We start from the raw sequence: 25,054 nt of genomic DNA on the forward strand, positions 1-25,054 counted from the left end.
CAAAACTATCCATCTTTCTAAGGCAACATCTAAATAACTCCCTGACACAACACCCATTCTTTGAAGATTTTTCTTCACTTCCCTTTCATCTACTATGCTCCAGACTCTCACACTCCACAAGCTCATGAACACATAACCCTAGTTCCTTCTGAAAATGTTCTCTGTGCCAGAAGGTATTCAGGGGCCAGTGCATCTGCTTCCAGGACTTCTTCCTGGAGAAAGGTGAGCTGCCACTTCCTTTGAATAGATAGGCCCTCTGTGGTTTCGTCCTTTATTGTGACCCCAAGGTGCCTAACACATACCTGGAGCACTGATCTGCCAAACTCACACAGAAAAGTGTCCCAAAGTTAAAGTGGAGCATAGCACGGCAGAGAGGCTGCCAGAGCCAGTGAGTCAGAGTGGTTTTCAGGCTGACAAAAGGCTTGAAAGGAAAAAACAATTTCAGGACTAGATAGGCAAAACAGCAGTAAGAGAGACAATTATATCAAATATGAGAAAAATGAGAACAGAGACTGTGGTCAGATGCTGGATCACAATCATTTGGAAATAATAATAGAGGATAGATTCCGGGATTCCTATTAGTAAGTGATGGAGAGGACAGAGGCACATGGAAACTTGCATTTTGAGCACAGGCAGATATTGATTTTGACCATAGCAGAGGAGTAAGAATTTGTGAGGAAAAAAAAAAAAAAAAAAAGAGAGATAAAAGGCACAGATCACGAAACAGTGATGAAATGGAACAATTTAGTGCTATCTTTCAGAGGAGAAAAAGCTTTCCCTGAAGTGTGGTGTGTACAGACAGCTACTTGGCCTCCAACAGAGTACAGAAGAGGGCTCAGCTACCAACTACAAGCAGTCCACAAGCAACAAGTATGCTGAATAAAGCTACATCATTGCTAAGAGCTTCCTCAATGATCTCTTCACCCACCTTGTACCCAGTGCACTTAATTCTTAGTTGTGTCAGAAAGAACAATCTGAAATTAGAATGTAGCATGGGCTAGGAACACAGAAGTTCTGACCTTTTTTTTTTTTTTTTTTTTTTTTGGTGGGGGAAGTGGGAGCACTGCAGTAGGGGCAGGGTTGGAAGGAGGGAGGAGAGTCCACCATAAAGATATGATTGTGATGAGGTACACAACAAAACTTTGCAGTTTGGGGTTCACACTGAAATGTGCTCCACATTATGACCAATGTCCAAACAATCCCACACTGGCCTCAGGAGAGGACTCTACAATAATAGAAAAAAAATGCCTCTGAGAACTAGGTCCCTCCTTTTTCAAAGGCTGTTTTTAGATACAGCACAACTTTCACAACATTTTTTTAGGCTATGTGATGCAATGAAGCATTAGGAAAAGATACTTGAGGCCAATGAGGTATTTATCAAGTCTACTGATTCCTAGTGGCTTTGGTGCCCATGTATAGGACACCATGTCATATGTGCCAGAAAAAATCCTCCATCATTTTACAATACGAAATAAGGCAGTTAATGCAACACTAAAATTCACTGATAAAAGGAGCAGAAAATAGATTTTTAATTTATCCTCTTCAGAAGAACAAACTAAGACTGCACAAGGTTCAGGCTTTGTGACCCATTGATTGCTATATACTTCAGCAAGGTGGCCACTCATGATTAAACATACTCCAGATACAGTAAGAAACAGAGCTCACTTGTGTAATTATCATTGAACCAATCAATAAGGAGGGCTAATTGGTAGAAGAGATTTAATGTCATACTCAATGACTGTATATTTATGAATATCAGCTGTCAGAGGCAACCCTCTTGGCTTAAAACTGCTCCTGCAAGAGTGTTGACTGTGGTTTCAGTAGAATGATTTGCTGAGCAGTGGGCCATCATCTGTGAAATACAAGGGGAAAATGAAACATGTCAGAGGTCTTGAATCTACATCCAGAGGTAAACAGAATGTTCTAATATGCTGAGAGAATCCTAATGCAAATAACAAAAAAAAATATTAACAGGGGAATGCTAATCACTGGCAAACTTTTTCAGCAACAGAGAGGTGAAAAATCGGTTTCTCCCCTTTCTCCCTTTAAAAACAGAGGAATGTGGAAAGGCATTAGTCATTAATATAATACTGATGTTTGGGGAGAAAATGGATGAACTTAAAAAATGGCTTAAAATGGAACATGATTTTGGCTGTTCGCATTTTACTATTTCCACTTTTTAGGAAAATAGTGGTTTAAAGGTAGGAACACAGGTCTCAGGGGAGGCAAAAAAGAACTACATGTGATTTTCTGTAAACCATTTAACTTCTAACACTTCACGTCCCTGGGAAACCTAGAATGAATGCCTGCCTGACTTTACAGGACACCTTGGATTCCTCAAATAAAAAAACCCTGCATCATTCACATTAGTACACTACAATAGCACTTGTGTTCAGCTTCCTTCACAAGCTGTAATGGGTATTCACAATCGGCTCTTCGACTGCATTTTATAGATGCTTATTCTACCTTTCAAACGAAAGGGAATATATCTGCTCAAAGCTTGCTCAAAGTCACTGTGGTGGCTCTTCGGTTCAGTCCCTTATGTGACTTTCGGGGCTTGGGTGGACGTGAGTTTCCTTCCACTCAGGCACCTCCTGTTGCTGACGGCCCTGGGCTGCCACACGACCAGCAGAGCAGAATCTTCTCCAGATACCTTGTGCTTCTCAGCACGGTGTCAGCTCTGGCCACCCGAGACGGGAGGAAGCGAGCACCAGGGAAGCTTGGCTGCTCCTCCAGACCACCCCCTCCTCGGGACAGCAGCATCCGCTTGCTACCCTTTCCGAATGTGACATCCAGGAACGGACCCTGGAAGGCAGTTCAACATCGAATGCCGCCGACCCACGTTTGTACAGTAACGACCACCATATTCTTCCTAAGTCACAGCCTTTGACTGCCGGCGAGGCAGCTCAGGAGCTGTTCGTATCACGCCTGGTACCCCCGCCGACTTCCCCCGGGGTTGGCGGATCGGCTCCGGCCGTGCGCGGCAGCCAGGGCTCTCCCGCGGCCGCTCCTCGCCTCCCGCTCTCCGCGGGGATAAGGCTCGGGGGGACCGCAGCCGGTGCAGGGTACGAGGCCTTGCCGCAGGCCTCGCAGCTCGCCGCAGCTCCAGCAGCCCCGTCGGCGCGGCGCCTGCCCCCCAGCTCCGCGGGGGCGAGAGGGCAGCCCGCGGGGGCGGGCTCAGGGCCGTAGCCGCGGGGCCGGGAGCGCGGAGAGCAGCGGAGCACGGGGACACCACGTCTGCCATTTCCCCTGGCCTTCGGCTGCCTGGCGGGTGGGAGGGAGGGAGGGCGGGCAGGCAGAGGGGGAGGAGGAGAAGGAGGAGGAGGAGAAGAAGAAGGAGGAGAAGGAGGAGGGAGAGGGAGGGAATGAGGGGAGAGGGAGGTGGCCGAGCCGGAGTGAACTGAGGCGCTCAGCTGCCAACACACACACCGCCTGCCGCCGCAGCCGCGCTGCTTCTGGACTCCAGGCGAGCGGGAGAGAGGGAAAGCGGGGGAAAGGCAGTGTTGGGAGAGGAGGCAGAACATCGCTGGCAGGGGGCAGGAAGTCAGAGAGGAGAGCGCGGAGAGAGGGAGAAGGAGCCCTCCTTCCCGCGGAGAGACGACTTCCCATGTAGCTGGGGGCAAGAGAGAGAAGCTGGCGCTCAGAAACTGTGCGAGAAGCTTTCCAAGCAAGTTACTTAATCCCCGAAGAACGGCGGGAGGAGGGGACAGCAGTAATCACCGATCATAACCATTATTCCCAGCCCCTCATCATTTAACCCCCGGGCGGTTCAATGCACTACTCCAAGCTCTTCCTAGTTTCCTCCTCGGGGTAACTTGGGAGGACGCGCCGCCGGTGCCGCCCGGAGGTGAGGAGAAGAGCCTCGGAAGAAGGAAAGAGAAGTTTTGTGGGGGTTGGAGAAGAAGGAGAAGATGGGCTGGAAGCGCCGCTGCTGCTGGGGAGGCGGAGGCGGCGGGGACCTTCTCTGCCGGCTCACCCTGCTGCTGGGGTTCCTGTTGCCCGCCTGCAGGACGCGGCTCTACACCAACCACTGGGCTGTGCGGATAACTGGGGGGCTCTCGGAGGCCAACCGGATAGCGAGCAAATACGGATACGTCAATATAGGACAGGTAACCCCACTTACAACTACTACTGAGCGGGCGCCGTCTGCGCGGCCGGCCGGCGGGCGGGCAGGGTCCGCTGCCGCCGCCCTGCGCCTCCGGGGCAGGGGACGGACAGCTCCGCGACCGCCGCACGACCCCAGCCCCGCCGCGGGCCCCGCCGCGGGCCCCGCCGCCGGCCCCGCCGCCGCCGCAGCCTTTGCGGGGCGGTCCTCGAAGCCCCCCGGTTCCCGGGCCTCCCGCCGCCGTCTGGCGGAGGTGATGCGCGGGGGCAGGTACGGCGGAGCCGCGCCGGAGGGGCCGGGGCCGAGGCCGGAGCGTCCATTCCGCGGCCAAGTGCGGAGCTGGGCGCCCGCCGCGGAGTCGCCCGCGGGCCGGAGGGGGGAGGGGGGCGCGGGGGGCCCCGGCGAGGTCTGTCCGCCGCCCGGTTGCCGCCGCCGCCGGGGAGCCTGAACTTTGCGCTGCGCTACCGGCACCCTCCTGCCTGCCCCCTTTGCGAAGAAAAAAACACAGAAGTAAAAGAGGAGGTCGTCCTGCAGCGAGCGCCCGTCTGCCTGGCAGCCAGGACGTGGCAGCTGCGGCCGCCGGCCCGCCGCGGGGGGCGTCCCGACCCTCCTTCTGGCGGGGCGTGCGGAAGGAAAAGGTGACAGGGGTGGCCCCGGTGCCCCGCGGCGGCTGCCAAGTGTGCGGCAGCAGTCGGCGTCCCGGGGGGAAGGGGAATGCGCCTCAGGGGTCCGGGGCTGCCCCGGGGTGGGAACCAGCCCGCCCGCCGCCAGCGGTGCCGTCCCGGAGCCCGCTCGCTTTCCGCCGGGTTTGTTGTGAAGTGAGGGGAGAGAAGTCTGCTCTCGGACGCCGGCGCTGTAGAAAGAGCTTTTCCTTCCCCGCATCAGAGCGGTTTGGTTGCATCTGAGCTCAGCTAAGCCCTCAGATGTTTCGGTAGAAAAAAATCCTGGACAGCCTGGTTCCAGAGATAACCTCGTGAGAAAATTCATGTACCCGACAAGGGCCAGGAACTGCACGTGATAAAGACCCGGGTCCCATCACACTGAAACATCCCCTGCCGCTACAGCAGGTACAAATCTCTGTTTAAGATGTCCAGGCATCACCTTTTCTGACATAGTTTGTGCCCAGAATCCTAGGATTTCCTGACAATTATCCTCAAAATATGGGTTGTGTATGTCGGGTTTAGCAAGGTGAGTGCCTAAAAAATAATTCCGCTGCATGCAGACTCCAAGACACAAGTTTATACTGCATGAATTGAAAGTTTAGGAATTAAAGTTTAGTGGTACAGAAGGCTTCATCTTGTGTGAGGTTCAAAAAAACACAGCTGCATTTACACAACAGTCTTTTTACAGCAACTGGAACAAAGAGAGACCCATTTTTTATTTGTGTTGTGGAATGAATTCACATTGCATCATCGACTTAAAAGTTTGAAGTGTGCATCTCAGCCATCCCCAATCATTGCAAGCCTGAATAAGACAGCTGTGCAGTCTGTTATCATAAGTACTTTACATAAGAAAAGCTGAAAAATTACTCTGTGGTGACAGAAAATTTGGTTCAGTTACTTAGAAAAACTAAGTACCAGCTTCCATTTCGCAGCACTTGGGCAGGTAGACAGTGTTACTCTCAGTTGTTGGCACAAAAATTTGCGAGGAAGTTTTCATGTCAAAATTGAACCCCCACATTGAAACTGTCATTTAGTAATTGAAACACAAGAGTTTTTTGTCTTACACATTCCTTGGCCTTTCTAATGCCAGAATAAGCATTAGAGGATGCATGTCTTCCTCTTTTGTCAGGCAAGCTGACTACCTCTGAGCCCACTTATTTATACCTTGTACATCCAAACCTCATGCCGATCTGAAGTAAAGAGTGTGGTAAGCCAATATGGCTTCTTATGTGTAAATTAAGGTGCCATGTATACACCTATGAGGTATTAATAATATATACATTAGTGATCAGGTGTACAGATGGGAATGAGAGAAAATAGAGAGTCTAAATAATGAAAAACTGGAAAATGTGTTATTAGATATGCAGATGAAAAGAAAGAATATATGAAGGGAGCCAATACAATAATTTAGGCAGTTAGGGAAAGTGCAAGTAGAAGACAAATATGAGAATGTTAAATGCTGTATACCTGAGAGTGGAAACATCAGTAACAATGTAAACAAGACTAATCGGTGATTCCTGATCTTCTGGCTCTAACCAGCCTTTCAGAAAAAAATACGGGTCGTGGGCACATGTGAAGAAATTCCATAGAGCTTCCTTTATGTATTCTGAATTCAAGTAACTGGGTGCTACATGCCATTGTGCTGTGCAAATGTAGAGCACAGTGCTCGACCACTACACTTACATTCTGTAAGAAGTGTTGTGTGTTTGCTCAAAGTTTTATGCAGAGCTTCCATTCATGGATATCTTTTTACAATGGCCAGTGTTAGATTTCTGGTAATTTCTTGTAAAATAATCTTGAAATGGCATTTCTGTGATAGCATATTGGTTACTGTGTTGGCGGACAGTCTAATATCTGTTCTCTTATTCCCAACTGTTGCTTATACAACTTTCATCAGACTGTCCTGATTTCTAATTTGAGAATTCAGAGTTCATAAAATAATCCAAATGGCTGTGGTTTGGCCATTCATAGTTTAGCACATAAATATATGATTCTAAGTGTATGTAAATAATTATATAACTATTTATTTAAAAAAAAAAAAAGTTGCTTCATTTTCTGTGGAGCTTATCGTCCACCCCTTGTAAACTGCATCACTTGATAAAGGTGGGTCAAGGAAGTACAAAAAAGAAGTCAGCAATAGTCTGGACTGATGTGTTAGGTTTGCCTGTTACAGATTTTCTGCATGGATTTGGAAAAGCAGGAGAATACTTGACAAAGAAGGGCAAATGCAAAAGCATATGAGAATGGGGCAAGAATCTAATGTTTCTTATTGGGAGGCAACTGCAAGCAATTTAAAAATCTGTGTTTGGTGTGAGATGTTGATAGATGTCCTTCTAGCTGAATATGCTATCAAAAGTATGAAAAAGATAACCAGTAATCAGAATTCTCTGGTGGCAGCAGAACTTCACAGACTGAATGTCTATATATTGTAGCAGTTCTGGCTAGGCAATTAAAAATTGGTTTTGCAGATAATATCTCTTCTAGGTAAGCTTAAATAAAAAAGCTGCAAGTGTTGGGATGAGCTAAGCTGTTTACTTCTGCTTGAAGAAGGTAATTACAAATCTTAAAAAAAAAACCACATCAAAAAATAATCTGAAATCGATTAAAGAAAATAGTGTAATGCATTAAGTGTAATATATTCGATTAAATTAAGTTTAAAGAAGGAAGTGCAAAAAGCAAAATTCAGATCCCACTGTGGCTGACCCAAAGAACTGACTCAGTACAAATGACCCAGAAAAATAATGGAATTTAAATATTCAAGATAAGAGGGGGTGAAACAGTCTAAAAAGTGAAAGTCAAATAGGTATACTTGAAAAGTTGCAGACCAAGAGTATTCTAGCAACAGTTAATTGTATGATTAGAACTGAAAGGAAGAGTGGAAACAGACAGGTTCTGAAGGTCTTACTGTTACCAGCCATGTGGAGATGTAAAGTGCTATGGAAGAGAGAGCCATTAGGGTAGCTTAGGACTGAAACAAGGTGGTGGACCCAGGAAGGCTGTCAATCGGACACTGGACAACAGCCCTTATGACATGTTTTGTTATTTGATGCATTTCTGGTAACAGACAGAATTTAGTTTTCCTTTTTTTTGGTTCTTGTGTGATTTGTAGAATTGTCTCTTCAGCATACAATACCTCTTAAGTCCATTTTCATTTCCATGGTGATGAGAGGAAAGCTACATAGCCTATCTGAATGACTGTATGAGTCAGAAATAAATGGCGGGAAAGACATCTATCAAAAGACTCCTTGAGATCACCTGGTGGTGAGCAATTGAGAACTCAAGCTTCTACTTCTGGTAAACTCCTATTGCTTTCAAACTTCTACTGTAGCTTCCATTTCACACTAAAGTAATTTGAAGTGTTAGCTTCTCTGCTTATTGAAGAGTTTTCAATTAATTTTGAGAAGACACAATACAACAGAGAAAGGATCCTGTTGTACATTGTGCTTTTCCAGGCTGCAGTGTTCTGGTTCTCATGTCCTGCAAACAGCTCCAACATACTCATCATTCATCCTCTATTTTCTTATCATTACCACTTTGAAACTGACAGTAGACACAGGATCTTATTTTTCAGAGATACTTGATTTTTTTCAGTGAATCTAGTGAGAGTGCCATTACTTTTTATCACCTATCCCTTGGACAAGGACCTGTCTGGCTGGTTGCACTCAAAGAGCTGTGGTTAATGGCTCAGGGTCCAAATGGAGACCTATGATGGGTGGCATTCCTCAAGGATCAGTACTGGGATCAGTGCTTTTTAGCATTTTTGTTGTCAGCATGGACAGTAGAATTGAGTGCACGCTCAGCAAGATTTCTGGCAATTCAAAGCTGTGTGGTCAATGTGCTGGAGGGAAGGGGTGCCATCCAGAGGGACCTTGACAGGCTTGAGAGGTGGGGCCATGCCGACCTCATGAAGTTCAACCAGGCCAAGTGTAAGGTCCTGTACCTGGATCAGGGCAGCCCCAAACACAAATACAGGCTGGGCAGAAAATGGATTGAGAGCAACCCTGAGGATTTGGGGTGCTGTTTAATAAAAAATGCAACATGAGCCATCAACGCATGCTTGCAGCCTAGAAAGCTATCTGTATCCTGGACTGTATCAGAAGGAGTGTGGCCAGCCAGGCAAGGGAGGTGATTCTCCACCTCTTCTCCACTCTCATGAGACCCCACCTGGAGTGCTGTTTCCAGCTCTGGAGTCAGCAGCATAAGAAGGGCATAGAGCTTTTGGGATAAATCTAGAGGATAGAGGAGGACCATGAAGATGATCAGAGAGCTGGAGCATAAGCTCCATAAGCTCTGAGCATAAACTCAGAGAGCTGGGATTGTTCAGCCTGGAGAAGAGAAGGCTCTGAGGAGATGGAGAAGGGGTAATGGTTTTAAACTGAAAGAGGATAGATCTATGCTAGACATTAGGAAGAAATTCTTTAGTGTGAGAGTGGTGAGACAGTCAGTGGCACATGCTGTGCTAGAAATTGTGGCTGCCTCCTCCTTGGAAGTGTTCAAGGCCAGGCTGGTTGGGGCTTTGAGCCAGCTGGTCTAGTGGAAGGTGCAGGGGAATTGGTATTGGATAATCTTTGAGATCCCTTCCAACCTAGACCATTCTGTGATCCTCATTTATGCAGCCTGGAAAATCATATAGAAGCAACTTAGACCTATTGTTTCATCGACTGTTACTCAGTGTCTGTTGTAAAATTCTTTTCCCCACAGGACTCAACAAAGGTTACATATCATAAAAACAGGCATTAGATGTCCTTAATGTCTGACACAAATGTAATCCTTCAGAAAGCCAGCTACTTTGGTTGCTGCAGCTAGTGCCACCAGTTTGGAATTTCTGTTGGACAGTAGGGCCCACTTTAGCCAACACTGAAATTAACAGGCCTTCATTTAGTGCCTGATGAAGGTCCCATCACTGTAGGCTTGAGTGCTTGGTTACTGGTAATGTCATTTCTGTCACATAACCACAGCCTCCTCAAAGACAATGGAGCAAACACAGTGAAGCATCAGTGTAAGCTACAAAAGAATCAGCCCGAGGTCTCCTGTGTTTCATTGATCTTTAAAGTAGCACAAACATGTAATATCAGGATGTAAATCCATATAGTTTTTTTCCCCTCCCTTTCCATATGTACTGCAGGCATTTAGAAATCCTATCCTTGAAGTGTGATTAGTAGTTTCCCTAGTGAGCAAATCCTTGTCATAAAAAATGGACTTAAGAGGTATTTCAAGACTAAATGGATATCCTCTAAATGTGAAAAAAGAAAAGAAAAGAAAAGATTTTATTCTTTTTTGCATGAGTCTTTTAAGAAAGTGGAGCCCTGTGGGACTGTGATAAGGTAGTATAATTCAAAGCAGCCAAGGAGTTATTCTAAGTTACATGCTGGATGCAACAATTTGGGGCATACCGCATCCTCTAGCAACTCCTTGCTGACATATTTTACCCTCCTATCTTGCAGTGGTTACACTAAGCAGAACTTTCTTTTAGAGCAAATTATCTGTCACTGACTGCTTGGAAAGTTTCTTTCACTGTTGGCAGTGGTTGAGAGTGAAAAATATAGTCTGTGGCATTTTGTGCAATTGGCACAAATATTATGGCTGTGTTGATAGCATGGAGATTCCTTACTATACAGTGGAAGAAGAAAGCTTTCTTTTGTTACAGCTATGGAAATTAAGGTACACTGATATGTCATTTTGTTTCACTGTTTCTTGTAAACACAGCCTCTCACTGGGTGTAAATTTGTGGTTTGGTGCTAAAATATTCTTAAAAGACTGTAGAACGGAACACCAGCTTATCAAAGGATTACTTGTGATACATCTGAGGAGCTGGGAATGCTACTCTGGGCTCTGATGTTAAAGGCTTTTGGGCTGTTGAGCTTAAGTTTCTTACCCTGACTTCTTTGTTTATACAGATAAATGAGGAGGAGCTCCAGTAACTGGCTCTGTGCATGTGAGTTTATTTTATTTTGAAATGTGTGGGCTTCAAGATAAAGAAGGTTTCTAGGTTTGTTCCCTTACAGAAAGTGGTACACGATCAGTTTCGGGTTGCTGATATTAGGTGCCATTTGTCATTCAGGCCTTCACCTTTCCTTGAAGGTGCGGGAGAGCAGGAGAAACAGCTGATACCTCAAATGGTGATGGAAGAATGGAAGAGATGAAGATATCTTATCTGTGACTCCAAGAAGGGAGAGATGCTGCAATAATTAGCATAGGTGTAAACTTTAGATCTTCCCATTCCTTTTTCTTTCTAATTCTAAGCAGGAGCTGAGAGTGTGTTACCACTTTTCTGGATCACATCTTTCCTCTCCTAATTCTGTTTTTTCAGTAATTTTTCTTTTCTGATCTCTTCCAGGGTCTAGTGGCCTACTCCCTACCCTTGGAACAAAACAGACTACCCTTTCCTTCCAATTTTCTTCCAGAAAGGAATACACACTGTTTGCCAAAAGGCACCTAAGCATGCTAAGTCTGAAGCGTGGTACAGGATTCACTATTATATATGCTAATGTGATTCACCAAAGTACTGTTTTGTTGTTGTGTTGTTTTTTTGTTTTGTTTTGTTTTTTGTTTGCTTTCTTTTTCCTTTTTTTTTTTTTAAGTTATTTTTTATTTTTAAATTGTGAGTTTATAGACTGAAACCCAGAAAACCACACATAGGGTTAATAAATATTAGTTCATTTCAAACCTGAAGTCCTGGTGATGCCAGAGAGAAGATGCTATGTCAATGGACACAACAAGGTCAATTGATCAGAAATAATAGGATGAATGGCTGTTTTCCGTTCTCCAAGTTTATTCCTGTTGGGAGGCAAAAGGAGATTTTGCAAACTCAGTAGAAAAAATGATTTAGAGAAAAGGGAGCTTATTTTTGAAGAGGCTGAAGTAAGGTTCTTGTCTTTAGCAAAGGAAGGAGTTTGCTTCCATAATCTCCACCACCTTACGTCTATGACTCAAAAAAGGATAGTAGGTCTCTCTGTGCAATGAAATTCAGCTACCTCAAAATAATAATATAGACAGTTATTAGAAGAGGCATGCCCCTTAAGAGCGTGTGTGATCACAGCACTGAAGCAGAGTATAGTCTTACTAAAATTTAATATCTGGGATAAATATAACAGAGTCCTGAGCATTAGAGGTGCAAATACCAGCTCTGTAATATTAAAAGAATCAAAGCTAGATATACACATGCTGATGTGGCATGGTTAAATGAAGTGAGTTTTCTCTCATTCATGGCAGAAAAAAGTATATTTAGGGAGTTCTAGAGAATAACGACCAGATAGAAAGAACTTTGGAAAACGGTAGCACTGAAACAACATTCTTTCAAATGCTCACATGCCACAAAACCAGAAAACCAGCACATATTGAAGAATACAAAGGGTATGCCATGGCTAATTACTTAGCAGTAATTCTCTTGTCTGTGCAGTTAAAAATGTGAGTGAGGAGAGAAAAGAGAGATTGAGAGACAGCGAGACAGAGTAGCTTGCTACTACTAAATTTTTAATTTGGAGTTGAATGAAGAAAAGGATATGCCAACTGGGTTCTAGTGATAGAGGCAAACTACTAGTCTTTGTATCTTGTTACAAAAAGAGGGAAGATTAGAATCTTGTTTAACTGCATAGTAAAGCTTCAAACTATGTGATGATTTTTTTTTTAAATTTAAAGCCCTTGGGCAAGCACACACTGACTTATAAGGAGAAAAATTAGTTGCAAGCCCAACTTACTAATGGCAATGCTTGTGGAAGCCACTTCACTCAAACAGAATACAGGAAGCAGTTGACCAGGCTAGATTTTTCTGGAAGAACCAGAAAAAATGTGTAAAACAAGTTGAGATAAATCAATAGTGCTTCATAACTCTGGTATGACAGTGGTCATATCTGGTGTCACATCACCACTGACTGACAATGGCTGACAGCTGTAGAAGTGAAAGGCAGGGGGGTCATATCTACAGATGAACTTGTCCATTGCAGTGCCCTTGAGGAGGATCAGCTAAGCTGAACTATCTTTCCTGGCAGATATTAAACCAGTTTTCAGAAGTTTTCAGGTAAGGAAGCCTGAAGGAAGGTAAGGAAGCCACGTATAGGGGCGTGCTCATTATCATCCTTGCCCTGGTCAAGTCTGAGAAGCTCTCTCTTCTTGCAGTTCAGAGCCCCTGTTTATTTCTCTATGAACATAAAAAATAGGAACATCTCTTCCTGTCAGCCACTTCTGTCTTTCATCCAAGCCCAGTCCTGTCCCATGTTTCACTTAGGTCTGGCTTTCACTCATCAGTCTTGCTGTTTGACTTTAAACTTTTCAACTGATTCTCACCTTCTTGAACAAGGAAGGAGATGCTAAGAGTGGTACAGCTGAGTATAGCATAAGTGTACCTCAGGTTGCTTTGAGGACAGCACTCTTTAATATTTAAACCATTATGGTGTTTGTTTATCTTCTAGCCATATGACATTATTTATTTAGTTCAATCTGCTATGTTTCACAGGTTGATTCAGCTGAATTCCTAAGCCCAGTGTTCTCCAGCCTGAATTTGTCCAGTAAATTATTGTTGATGAGGTGTAGTACTTTGCATATGCCTTCGCTTAATATTTCTCTGTTTTTCCAGACCTCTACTTACAGTTCCATTTTTATTTTTTTTTTTTAATTCTGATACTGCCCCTCAGCACATCTGATTCTCTCTGTATGTATGTTATGTTTCATTGGTATCTTTCCTATGCTAATACTCAGGTCAGTATTTGGAATATTTATGGAAACAGTTTCTAGAGGAACACTGGCAGGTAGCTGTTTGCTGGCCTGCTGTAATCAATAAATGTATCAGTGATACTTAAGTAGTTTTGACCTACTATTCCAGAGTTTCATTTTGTGCCCTACTTCGGGAAGTTGAAGGGAACTGTTAGTCAAGTAGTCTTTGAAGATCGATATAGTTTTTAATTTTCAGAGTATCAGCTTAAATTAAATAGTAAAATCAAACGGATTATCAGTGGTTGCTGTTATGTACCTTAGGGTGTTAATAAATGGATTTTTAACCCCAATTTTAAACATGTCTAAAGCTAACTAGTTTTGAAAGTGGTTTTGTTACTTGCCCTCACTCTGGAAAGTTGAGTGTGTGTGTAGGGGATTTGTTTTTTTTTTGGTTTGGTTTGGTTTGGTTTGGTTTGGTTTGGTTGGTCCGTTTCTTTGTGGTTTTCTTATTTATTATTATTTGTTTGGTTGGTAGTGGGTTTTATGGGGGTTTTTTTGTGGTTTTATTTTATTTTGGTTTTTGCACTGACTTTCCACTTACAGAGTTAATTTACTTTATTTAGTCACGGACAGCATATGTATGTTCTTGTGTTTAAGTAGTTCATCTGTTTCTTCAGCATGTTTACATCCAGCTTTTATTTTAATTTCATTCTGTGGTTTCTGGTTTTCTGTTAGAAGGTGGGCAGCTGTCTTGACCAGAAAATATGGCCAGCTTGTGTACAACCTCGCCAGAGCTTTCTGTAGTGTCATAAATAGTTCTCTACTATTTGTCAAGTAAAGATCTCTTTGTCAAGCAAGTTATTTCCAGTATTGTGTTTGTATGTTTTGCAACTATGTTCTGTTGTTCTGTGGCTGACCAGTATATTTGTCTCTTCCTCTCTGAATTCTTTACGAATTGTAAAATCACGAAGCCTGGAGGTCTATCACAGATGTGAATAAATCATATAGTACCTTGGTGAGGAACTGTGGTGCTCTTTGTCACCTGCTGAACACAGGAAAAAAATATGATGAAGCAGAAATTTGGAAATGTGCTGGACCCAATTTGACTGATATTTGCAGAATGAAAAACACTCTGGAATGAAACATTGGCAAGTCCAGAAGAGTATCAAAGCTACACCATGAAATTCTGCCAGCATAGCTTGTTGTGGAAATTCTTGTGGATTACATAATGGTGTATGATGGAGATGAGATTGTAAAAGGCACATTAGCCAGGCATGATCATGTATTATGTAGTTCTAAACAAATTAGGAAAGAAAAAAAATTCCTAGCACAGACTCTTCCATATTGGAGGAATGTGTTTTCAGGGAGACAGCATGCTTCTAAATGCAGGACAGTCACCAACAAGGGGCCATTTTTGGTCATGTTATGACTTTTCTTTTTTTCCCTTTTTTTTTTTTTTCTTTTTTTTTTCTTTTTCTTATTCTTTTTAGACATGTTTCTGTGCCAGTGGGGGGTAGGACTCATTTCTGTTTGTTTTCCAGGATCAAACTGAAGTTATAGAGATGTTACAAATCACAGTTAAAACCTTTGTTACACTCTATTATTCATTCTTGTTCAAACTGGAATAAAACCGCTTGGTCTTGTGCAAAAATGCTTAGTGGGCAGTGAAGGTGTTACTGAGTAGTGCTATGTGGCTGAAACTCAAGCCTAGAATTGGATGATGTTCACCTTTTTAAAATATTTAGCATGTAACATGCTAATATTTAGCAGCAGTAGCATGTAACCTCCCCTGTGGATAAACCTAGAGAATATTTTTTGGTTTCATTGAGCTTTTCTTTGTAGGTTAACACAATAATGTCTTAAAAACAGAAAAGAAAATACGTACTGTGTCATATCTCTAAAGCCATTAGTATGGCATCTGGGGCGAAGAGAGGTAGCTTCTGTAGTATTCTCGTTGACTTTAATAGCATTTATTCAAATAGACCAGAGGGAATGAAAGGCCATTAGGAGCCAGTTAAAAGATCCCTGTGCCCTGCGGGTCTATGGTGGTGTTAAGTTACTGACTGTGGGACAGAATGAACAAAACAAGCATCTGATGCTTCTCTCTGACACTCCCTTCAGCTGTTTTTAGCTCAGGAGACTGCCAGAGCTGGATATGGTTTCTGCATACTTAGAAGTTTTAGATTTTTTGTTTTGTTTTGTTTTTTGTCCAGATGCTTGCCTGGTCTTTCAAATAAAAGTGAATTTACAGCATCCACAATATTAATTGACAAGGATTTTATAAGTTTGCTAAATGACTGCATGAAAAAAACACTTCTCTTTTGCTTATTTACTAGCTTTGCTTGATGGCTACTGAAAGAGACAGTGGAAGTCAATCTCTGACCACTCTTTTTATTCCATAGATGATATCTTAGATTTCTGTTATTTTCCCCTAAATTGTGTCATGTCTAGACTGAAGAGTCGTAGCTTACTTAGACATTCCCCATAAAGAAAGTGTACCATATATTTGTCCATCCTTCTTCTCCCACTTGGAAATTTTTCAGCTCTACTATGCCTTCTTTGAACAGAGGGGACTAGAACTGCGCACAGTACTTAAGTGTGGCAAAACCGGGGGATATTCTCATAGTGCAGCCTTCTCTGCTTTAGTCTCCGTACTTTTATTCATCATTTTCAGTATGTCTTTTATTTTTGGGACTTTTACCATACTGAGTTTCCATGGATTAGCCTGCCATTACCCTGTGATCATCACTCCTCAGTGGTACTGGGCAGCTCAAAATTAATTTTAGTGTGAGGTTAGGTTTGTACATCATTTTGTCTACATATATCTATATTGGATTTATTTTGCTACTTTATTGTCATCACTCAGTTTTGCAAGGTATTTCTGCAGCTCACATATAGTCAGCCACAGTCCTTACATGTATTTGTTAGCAATAGCTGACATCTATACGTTATTGCTCACTTCCTTTTCCATATCATTATTTTCTATGAATTAGCATAGGTCCCTGTCATGGAATCCATCAGAACTCCAGCAGGGACCTCTGGTCATTATGAGGAGCTGCTTGCTTTTAAATAAATAACTAATTGTTCCTAGGCTTTTTTCCAAGTCTTTTAAATGATTGTTTGCTTCTGAAATGACCTTATGCGATGCCTTCTTAAATTTCAAAAGCTGCTGATGAAGGGCATTGTAAAAAGCCTTTTGGTTTTCCAGCCAGAGTGTGCCTATCTACCCATCTTTACCTAAATGTCTGTCATCTTCAAAGAACACTAATAAACTTGTAAGGCAGAATTGTTCTCTGCTTAACTACCTCCAACGTTGTAATTTTTTAATTCAAGTGCCCATTAATTCACTTATTTCTTGGCTCCTACTTATTTGCCTAACTGACTTGTAAGTTCATAGTACTTCAGATCTTCTTTTAAAAATTGATACCACATTCATCACCCAGGTGTTCTGAAATGTGAAAAATACTTTTTAAGTGAAAGGCTTTATGCCACTGCTTCAAGTAACTTTCAGTTACTTTAACTTAGTGAATGCTTTTATTCAGCCATCTCATCCATATTCCTTCCACACTCTGTACTGTAGACTATTTGTACTTCAAGTATCACATCTTGAGTCACCCATCTGTGCTGAACTGAAGTGAAAAAAATCAATTAAATGCTGAACTTTGAAAAAAAAAATTCGATGGTTTGTGAATATGCCGACCTCCAGTGAGCAACGCATGAGTGAACAACCTTAGACTGAGAAAGTTTGCCTGTCCCTCTTGGAAATGTGTAGAACCACTTCCCTGTAGGAATGGACTGCAAAATAAGTTCTGTCCTCTCTTGAGCAACCAAGCCCCATCCTTTGGTAGTTCTACAAGCTGGGAGTTGAGTGGAGCCAATGCAGGTGTCTGAACAGTGATCTCTCAGCTCAGATTACATTTTTCTGCCTTTAAAGAAAAACTCTCTCTCACTGGACCTCAGTGTGAGTCTGAAATTCATCTCAGCAAAGTATTCAGTTGCAGTTTGTAAAGGCCTCAGTAGCCTTTTAGTATTAATGTCAGAAAAGCATTTTCAGGTACCCTAAGTCTGACAGACCAGATGTGTACTGTCACTTCTTCACCCCTAACTAGCATGACAGTATTAACTGTGATACTGTTTTCGGTTCTCCTCCTGAAACATTCCCTTTTGCTCCATTGTGAGCCAAATTGTTCCTGTTCCTTGGATCAAAAGCACGTTAGTAGGATTTTATTAACACCTATTTGAAGTTCAGGTCATTTCCAGAGAGGACGTTGATGACAATAGGTGGGATTTCTGTGACACTCTTGACACAGGCCCAATTTTGCATCACTGCCATTACTCCTTTCTGCCTGCTTGCTCAAGCAATACCTTTGCTTCAGCTTAGAGATGCTTAAATATCCATTATTAGTGAGCGAACTCCTAATTCTTAGGGCCAGTGAATGATGATGGCCAACTGACAAATGACAAAGCCATTACCTAGGAAAACTGATAACTGCAATTAAACAGGATCACTGAGTCTTGCTTTCTGAAAGAGTTATCTAAACCATGACCTAGAGGGGCTCCGGACTGTGTTGCTATCACTGATTTTACCAATAAATGGTTCTACCTTTGCAACTGACTGCTCTTTTGGAAGATTTTTGTAGATAAGAAGAATTCTCATCTTGCAAAATTTGAGTAATTTCTATTTCTTGCAGCTACAAATACTGATCTCACATACTTAACTACACAATGAGAAGTTCTAGTGGTGGCTGAGGTCTGTTGTTTTCTTAATATTTCTGATCTTGGTGTCATTTCACCTGAAAAAAAACGAAGTTTCAAAATGGAAACGTAAATTCCTTTTTAAAGAATACGTAGTTTTATCCAGTTCATTGCTACCATTCTAACTTTTCCATATTCAGTATTTTACTTTTACATATTTACTACTAACATCTTGAATAAATATACAGGAGAAACATCTTTCCTTTCTCCAAGAAGATCTCTTTTCAGTTACAGAGCTAAGCATTCATTCTGCCCTCAGGTGTTAAGAATCTGCTTTCCAAACAAAGCAGCCACCAAGGAATAATTTTTAAGTGTGTAAAATGAATGGACTATGAGAGTTGGGACTTAAGTGAATTCATCTATTTCTTTATGAATTTGGTATAAGTTCTCATTGACCTTCCTTTGTAGTCTGAAGTAATTTAGGAGCTAGTATATGAACCTGGACATAAGATGCTAATTTAATACAAAATGTAGGCCTCACTGAGATCTGGATTGAAAAAAAAAAAGAATTCTTCATTAAGTGCTTACTGCACCTCCCATTTAAGACATTGGAAGCTCCCACTGGTTCCAGTGAAAGCTGAATTGGACCTTAATCTGTCTTCTGGCACTAAGAAGCTTTGCACACCAGGAGAGACCTGCATATATCTAGTTAATAGGTCACATTTTTTTGTTGCTGTTGTGATTGCAAATAGCTACTTTAAGTGGAGTATTACGTTACTATGCTAGAGTTAACAGTCCCTTGGTGTGCTGTAATATTTTTTTAAAATCCTCAGTAGGCATTACTTATGATGATGTTGATGTTTTCTTTCTTACTAGCTTTTAATGCTACATAGTGCAATCGTTTTGGGTATTATTTTTTGCTCTCATTTGCTTGCTTATTTGCTTTTTCTTTACATGTATCTCTAGATGTTGCCAAGGAGATATTTTTAATGTTTTCATACTATTCAACTTAGTGAACTTAGTCATGTGAGTAGTTATTGCTCAAGTTGTTTTTTCAAAATCAGTTACTTACATGTGGGTGTGGGGAATGCTTATATGGTGAACCTTACTTTTATACAAAAAAACTATAAACATTCATACAGTTGTAGCATTAACCAAATAAGTGAATGTGTCAGCATCATGCCTGGTTCTAAACAATGTCTGTGCTTGTATTTGGTCAAGCATGTTCCACATGGCAGAAGATCATCAGACTAATACAGTACAAAGTTAAGGATGTATATGATATATGTTGATTGTGGAGAAGTGTTGGATTTAGTGCCTACACACACATAGATGAACTTAATTCAAGTATTCCCATGAGTCACTTCTTTATTACTCCTCAGTAAATTATACTGGTGATAGAGGAGGAAATTGCTTAAATCAGGTCTCATGAGAATATCAGTTAAATGAAAGCATTGTATTTACAATGGCAAATAAGAGCTGAATTCAGATTTGTAAGACAAAGTACAACATGAAAAGGTTTATTGCTCACAATATAAATGTTCATGGGAAACAGCATGACTACTGTAGGTCACTGCATTCGTCATTTTCAGTGTTATAAACTCTCTTGCTATTAATGTGCTTATGAGTTTTATATTGATGTTAAAATAAGTGGCCAGAGATGCAACGGTATATGTAACTTGGTGCCCAGTTCTTAAATCTTTTACTCATACAAGTAACACTGTTAGGTTTGACCACCTTGATTTATGCTCCTTAAATTCCATTAGGTTCAACAGAGTTATTTCTGATTTATGGTTTTATAAATGAGAGGGGACTTGATCTCGCAGGGTCTTGGTAGATGCTGACAAATTTCAGGACAAGGGCTATGGTTATTAAATATTTCATGACTGAGATTTAAAAGAAAGTGAATATGAACATACTTTGCTGTGAATTAACGTGCTATTCTTGCTGTAGCTTGTTTAAAAATAAAATAAATTTCTCAACTATATGCTTTATACTGTTTGTATGTGACACTGAAATAGTGTTAGAACTTTGTCAAACCTGATTCTTATGCTTTATTGTAATTACATATTTGAGAGTACAGATTATGAAGAAGCAATAATGCTGAGTCTGGAGTAAGTAAATAATGAATGGAAGTTGGGTTTGTTACTTAAATAAGCTTTCATGATAACTTCATGAACATCCATCATAGTTCTCTCATCATTTTACATTTGTTCAATGAATACAACATGAAACAGGATTGCAAGTCAATAAAATAGCAACAAAGCAGATTTTAGGTGATGCAGTATATTATTTAAGTATTTTAAATTACCAAGTAGAGAGTTAGGAAAAGGGAGAAAAAGATTTTAGAAAGCAGTGACAATTTAGTTGACACCTCAGAATGTTAAATGTATTTGTTTCGTATTTTGTGGCTTCATTAAAGGGGCTTTTTAACTGAAACAGATGTTACTATATTTCCTAACAGCTTCTTTGCAGATACTGACAACATTTGTTACAGCTTGAGGTTGCAGTACATGATGACTGTGTTGAAGTAATTTGAAATACTGTAAAAGTTAATTTTGTTCATGCAGTGGAAAATAAATGCACTTTTGCCTTCATTTGTACTTGTAGAAATAAGGTAGTGACTCATTGAGCATCACAAAAAAAAAAAAAAAAAAAAAAGAAAAAAGAAGTATGAACTACCAGTTTACATTGCACTACTTCGTATATTGAAAAGAAACAATAGGAAAGATTAATAGGAATGAAGGCAGTAATTGATTTCCTGTCACGGGCTGACACTGTCACAGGTTGCTGAGCAACCTTGCATTGCTTTATTTGATAGGGACATGAACTTGCCAGCTGCTGTGATGCATCCATAGGCACACCTTGCAGTGACAGTGGGGTTGCAATTATTAATGCCCATGGTTGTACTTGAATTGTGACATTGCATGTCATGTGGAGATGGCTTGCTTTGCAATCTCCTATCAACTCTTTCCGGATAATGTATCTGTTGAAAGACCAAATCTACACTTCATACAAAAACTTTCCCCCTCCACTCCCCAATAAGTAATGTCTCTGTGTTCGTTAAATTTATCTGTTTTTTTGAACACTGTTATAGTACTCAACCTGTTTATCAGTCTTAGAAAGAAGGTGGATGAAACTCTTCCTTGCTGACTTGACAGAAAGATTTCAAGTACTATAGTGACATTACTTTCAATGTAATCCTTCGTCTTTAGTGGGACTGTTCATCCAGTATGGTAGATTAAATGAGTAAGTCTTTATGTGATTTGTCATGTTTTAGAAGAAAGCTACTATACAGTTATATCTTTTTAATATCTAAATTCATATTACTTCCTGAGACCTGTGACTTCTTCCATGACTTAATGCTTTCCCATTATTCATAAGATGATTGTACTAAAATTTAAGTGTGTTACATAATAAAACACTTTTTTTTTTTTTTTTATGAAGCATAACAATTTATGGTACTATTTGATTGTTAGATTTTTCTCTTTTCCCAAGTAATTCCACATGCTAAATAGGAGACCACTAAAGTACTGGAATCTCAAAATGCAATTGGCAATATTGGGCAATATTTCGTTTTAAATGTAACTGTACAAAGTAACCTGTATTCAGAAAGTGTGATCTTGGAAGCTTTTTCCAATTTACCTGAACTTTGGAAAAGTTAGAGGCCATTTTTCAGTCTCAGATGAAACTGAATTTGTTTTATATTTCTAAGTATGTTTATGGTATACTTAGAACATTTAGAATTCTAAAAATATTTTAGAATAAATTGGGAATTTAGAATTCCACACTGGCATATTTTATTTTGAATTAAATTTTAATTAAAATTTAGAATTGAGAATCTTAGTAAATTTAGCTTAGGTTCTGGAATGCAGTGTAAAGCCTTGAAAAGAAAACCTATTAGAAAAATAGGTTCTGAAAAGCTTGTAGAGGTAATCCAAAATTAAATATACCCCCTCACTTGAAAAATTTCCACTGCAATTTAAAGTCTTCTCTTTATGCTGATTTTAATCTGCATTTTTATTTAGTTTAGCTTCCGTACTACTTTCTGAGAACTTCAATGCCTTCTAACAGATACATAAAAATTCAAATTCACATTAAAAATTATGCATTGGCTTCATATAATAGCATCATAGAATGGCTGTGGGTTGGAAGAGAACTTAAAGATCAATCTGGTCCAACCGTCCTGCATGGGCAGGGACATCTCCCACCTCCATCCCATCCTTGAACACTTCCAGAGAGGGGGCAGCCACAGGTTCTCTGGGCAACCTGTCCCAGTGGCTCACCACCCTCACAAGAAAGAATTTTTTCCTAATGTCTAACCTTCTTCAATCTCCCTTCTTCAAGTTTGAAACCATTTCCTCTTGTCCTCTGGCTATACACGTGTGTAAAAAGCTACCCCAGCTTTCCTGTAGGCCCCCTTCAGATACAAGAAAGTCACTATAAGTTCACCTCTGAGCCTCCTCTTCTCCAGGCTGAACAACCCCAAGTTGCTCAGCCTGTCTTCACAGGGGAGGTGCTCCAGCCCTCTGATCATTCTAGTGGTTTTCTCTCTAGTTCATACTGAATTAGAATGAGGTCAAGAATTACAGCTGACCTCAGGATATCATTACCTTTTTATCCTCCTAACAAAGGCACATGAAAAGTTAAAATACTAGAGAACTTATTTTTATTTTTTCAGTGAAAAAAAGTTAATGTACTGCTTTATTTTAAAGCAAAATACAGCAGCATGTAAGCAGTTATGATATTTGAAAGAATACAGTGCAACGATTATTTAATGTCTCTATGACTAGTTTTTGACATTAACTTTTTAACATAAATCTGAACAGTAGTTATTCAGACAAAATTTCTCCATTCAAATTGCTGAAATGCAAAGGAAAGATACAGAAGAAGTCTGGAGTGGTGTATGTTAATTCAGTAAGGTGGTATGTTTTTCTCCCTATTTAAACAGGAGAGATAATGTCAAGGATACGGTGATAAAGTGTTGCTGCCATGTCAAAAGATACAACCTCAGCTATTCCTAATGAAGTTGTGATGTTTCTGCTGTAATAGCTATGTGGTTTTATTTATCTGGTTGGTTTGGTGTTCTGTTTATTTTTCATATGCAGTTGGGTCAAAAGAGAATCTCCTTTTTCTGGCTGAACTAACCTGTCCTCTAGAGGAAAGATTTAACCAACTGAGCAAGAACTCTTAGTAGCAGAATAGGGTTTTTTCCATGTGGAAGAATGAAAAAATATTTCAAGAAGGAGAGGTTCACATAAGATCAAGCCCAGCTTGTTCAGAGTGTCACTATTCAGGAACAGCAACAATCTGCAAACATATCAGTTCCCTGTAAAACAAGCCTGCAGGGAATGGAACGTGACAGAAGCAAAGATATAAACTGGCAAGTTGGACTATTTCTACTTCAAGCACATACAGAGAGCTTTTCACAACTTATGCTGTCAATTTCTGTTAAGTGATACAGCTTATAAAAGAGCTGAGAACTGGGTTGCTTGGGTGTTTGAGCATAGCTATAATTCAAGCTTTCAGAGCACTCTGGGTGGCATCGGAGGTGATGGTCTGTGTTCATACCCACATCACTTTGGTTATTAGAGTGCCTCTAAGACTTAGCAGTTAAAAGCATAATAAAAAAAATTAACAAGAACATCCATAATTATAAGATTTATTGTGCTATATTTCTGTGGTTTAATGGTTGTCCAAGTGGTCCACGGATTTGGAAGGTCTAAGTAAATTCTCATTAAGGGAAAAGAGGTTGATAAAATTTTTAATAATGCTGGTATGTTTCCGTGAGAGGCACTAGCAGTTAGTGAATACAAATTAAATTACTTTAAAAAGATCTGAGAGGCTTTCGTTTCATTGACAGTTAGGAACTAAAAACACACCTTTCACTATTTTAATTAATTATTATTAATAACAGCCTGGAAGACACTGCGTTACAATTGCTACTCTTAATTCTAGCGGCTTAATTCCATCTCCTCAGTCCAAGTTCTTAAAGGGAGTACAGCTGTCAAGCATTCCGAAGCCTCAGCTGCCTTTGGCTGGCAGGTGTAGCATTCAAATCCTTGCAGTGTCTTCTGTGGGTGGCAAGTGCTGCTAAACAATAGTACCTACGCAAGTAAAATAAGGTCACCTCCTAAATTTGCTGGTTTGGATGCCATCAGAGAGGTCAGCCAGGGTTTATCGTAAATAAATAAGTACATACATACAAACCTAAAATCTTGAATCACGTTCAGAAGGTACAGAGAACTGGATGATGGTGAGATCTGTGTAGCACAAAAGACAGATGTTAATTTTTCTCTAAAATATGACCTTCCTATTTATGCAGTTCTGTGCAGTTGTAAGACCTGCGTGAGCTGTGCGTTTTTTTCAGTAACGCATGTGCTTGTATAGGCAAACACAGAGCTCTAGGTTCCTAATTTACTCTGAAGACTGCATGGTTCTTACAAGTCTGTAACCTCTGTAGTGCACTCTGGTATGGTGAAAATGTACTTTACTGGTCTTGGAAAACTTCAGGAGAAAGAGTAGCATAGTTTTCCAATAATTAGCACTTCAGCCTTGTTTAAGGCTGCTGATAAGCCCAGGAAACACCTGGTAGGCAACTAATAAATACACTTCTTTGGCTCAGGGAAGCATGCCACCACCTGCACTGGCACTAAGCCTGGCACCAAGTGCCAATGGTTGATGTATATAACAATATTTTTTAAAGGCCGTAACAGTAGTCTGATGATAAGGGATGTTCAATTTGCTATGGGCTGTTAAACTCAGAAGAAACTCAAGTTAAATGTAGACAAAAGTGAGGCAATAGAAATAATTGGAATGTAATAGAATGGAATAGAATAGAATAGAATAGAATAGAACAATTTAAGTTGGAAAGGACCTCCAATGATCATCTCATTCAACTGCCTGACCACTGTAGAGGTGACTAAAAGCATGTTATTAAGCA

General features: G+C 40.8%; 1 protein-coding gene across 3 annotated transcripts in view; it reads left to right on the forward strand.

The window, feature by feature from the left end:
• Positions 1 to 3,338: 3,338 nt before the first annotated feature.
• PCSK5 (proprotein convertase subtilisin/kexin type 5) overlaps positions 3,339 to 25,054 on the forward strand; it is a 248,141-nt gene continuing 226,425 nt past the window's right edge. For 2 of the 3 annotated variants that reach the window (XM_030467471.1, XM_030467470.1), the window contains exon 1: positions 3,383 to 4,109. In XM_030467471.1, coding sequence (XP_030323331.1) covers positions 3,912 to 4,109 — 198 coding nt within the window. In that variant the 5' untranslated portion in view covers positions 3,383 to 3,911. Of the gene's footprint in view, positions 4,110 to 25,054 lie in introns of all 3 variants that reach the window. The other variant, XM_030467472.1, reaches the window with a different exon arrangement.

This window comes from Calypte anna, chromosome Z (assembly GCF_003957555.1).
Source record: "Calypte anna isolate BGI_N300 chromosome Z, bCalAnn1_v1.p, whole genome shotgun sequence".
Taxonomy (NCBI): domain Eukaryota; kingdom Metazoa; phylum Chordata; class Aves; order Apodiformes; family Trochilidae; genus Calypte; species Calypte anna.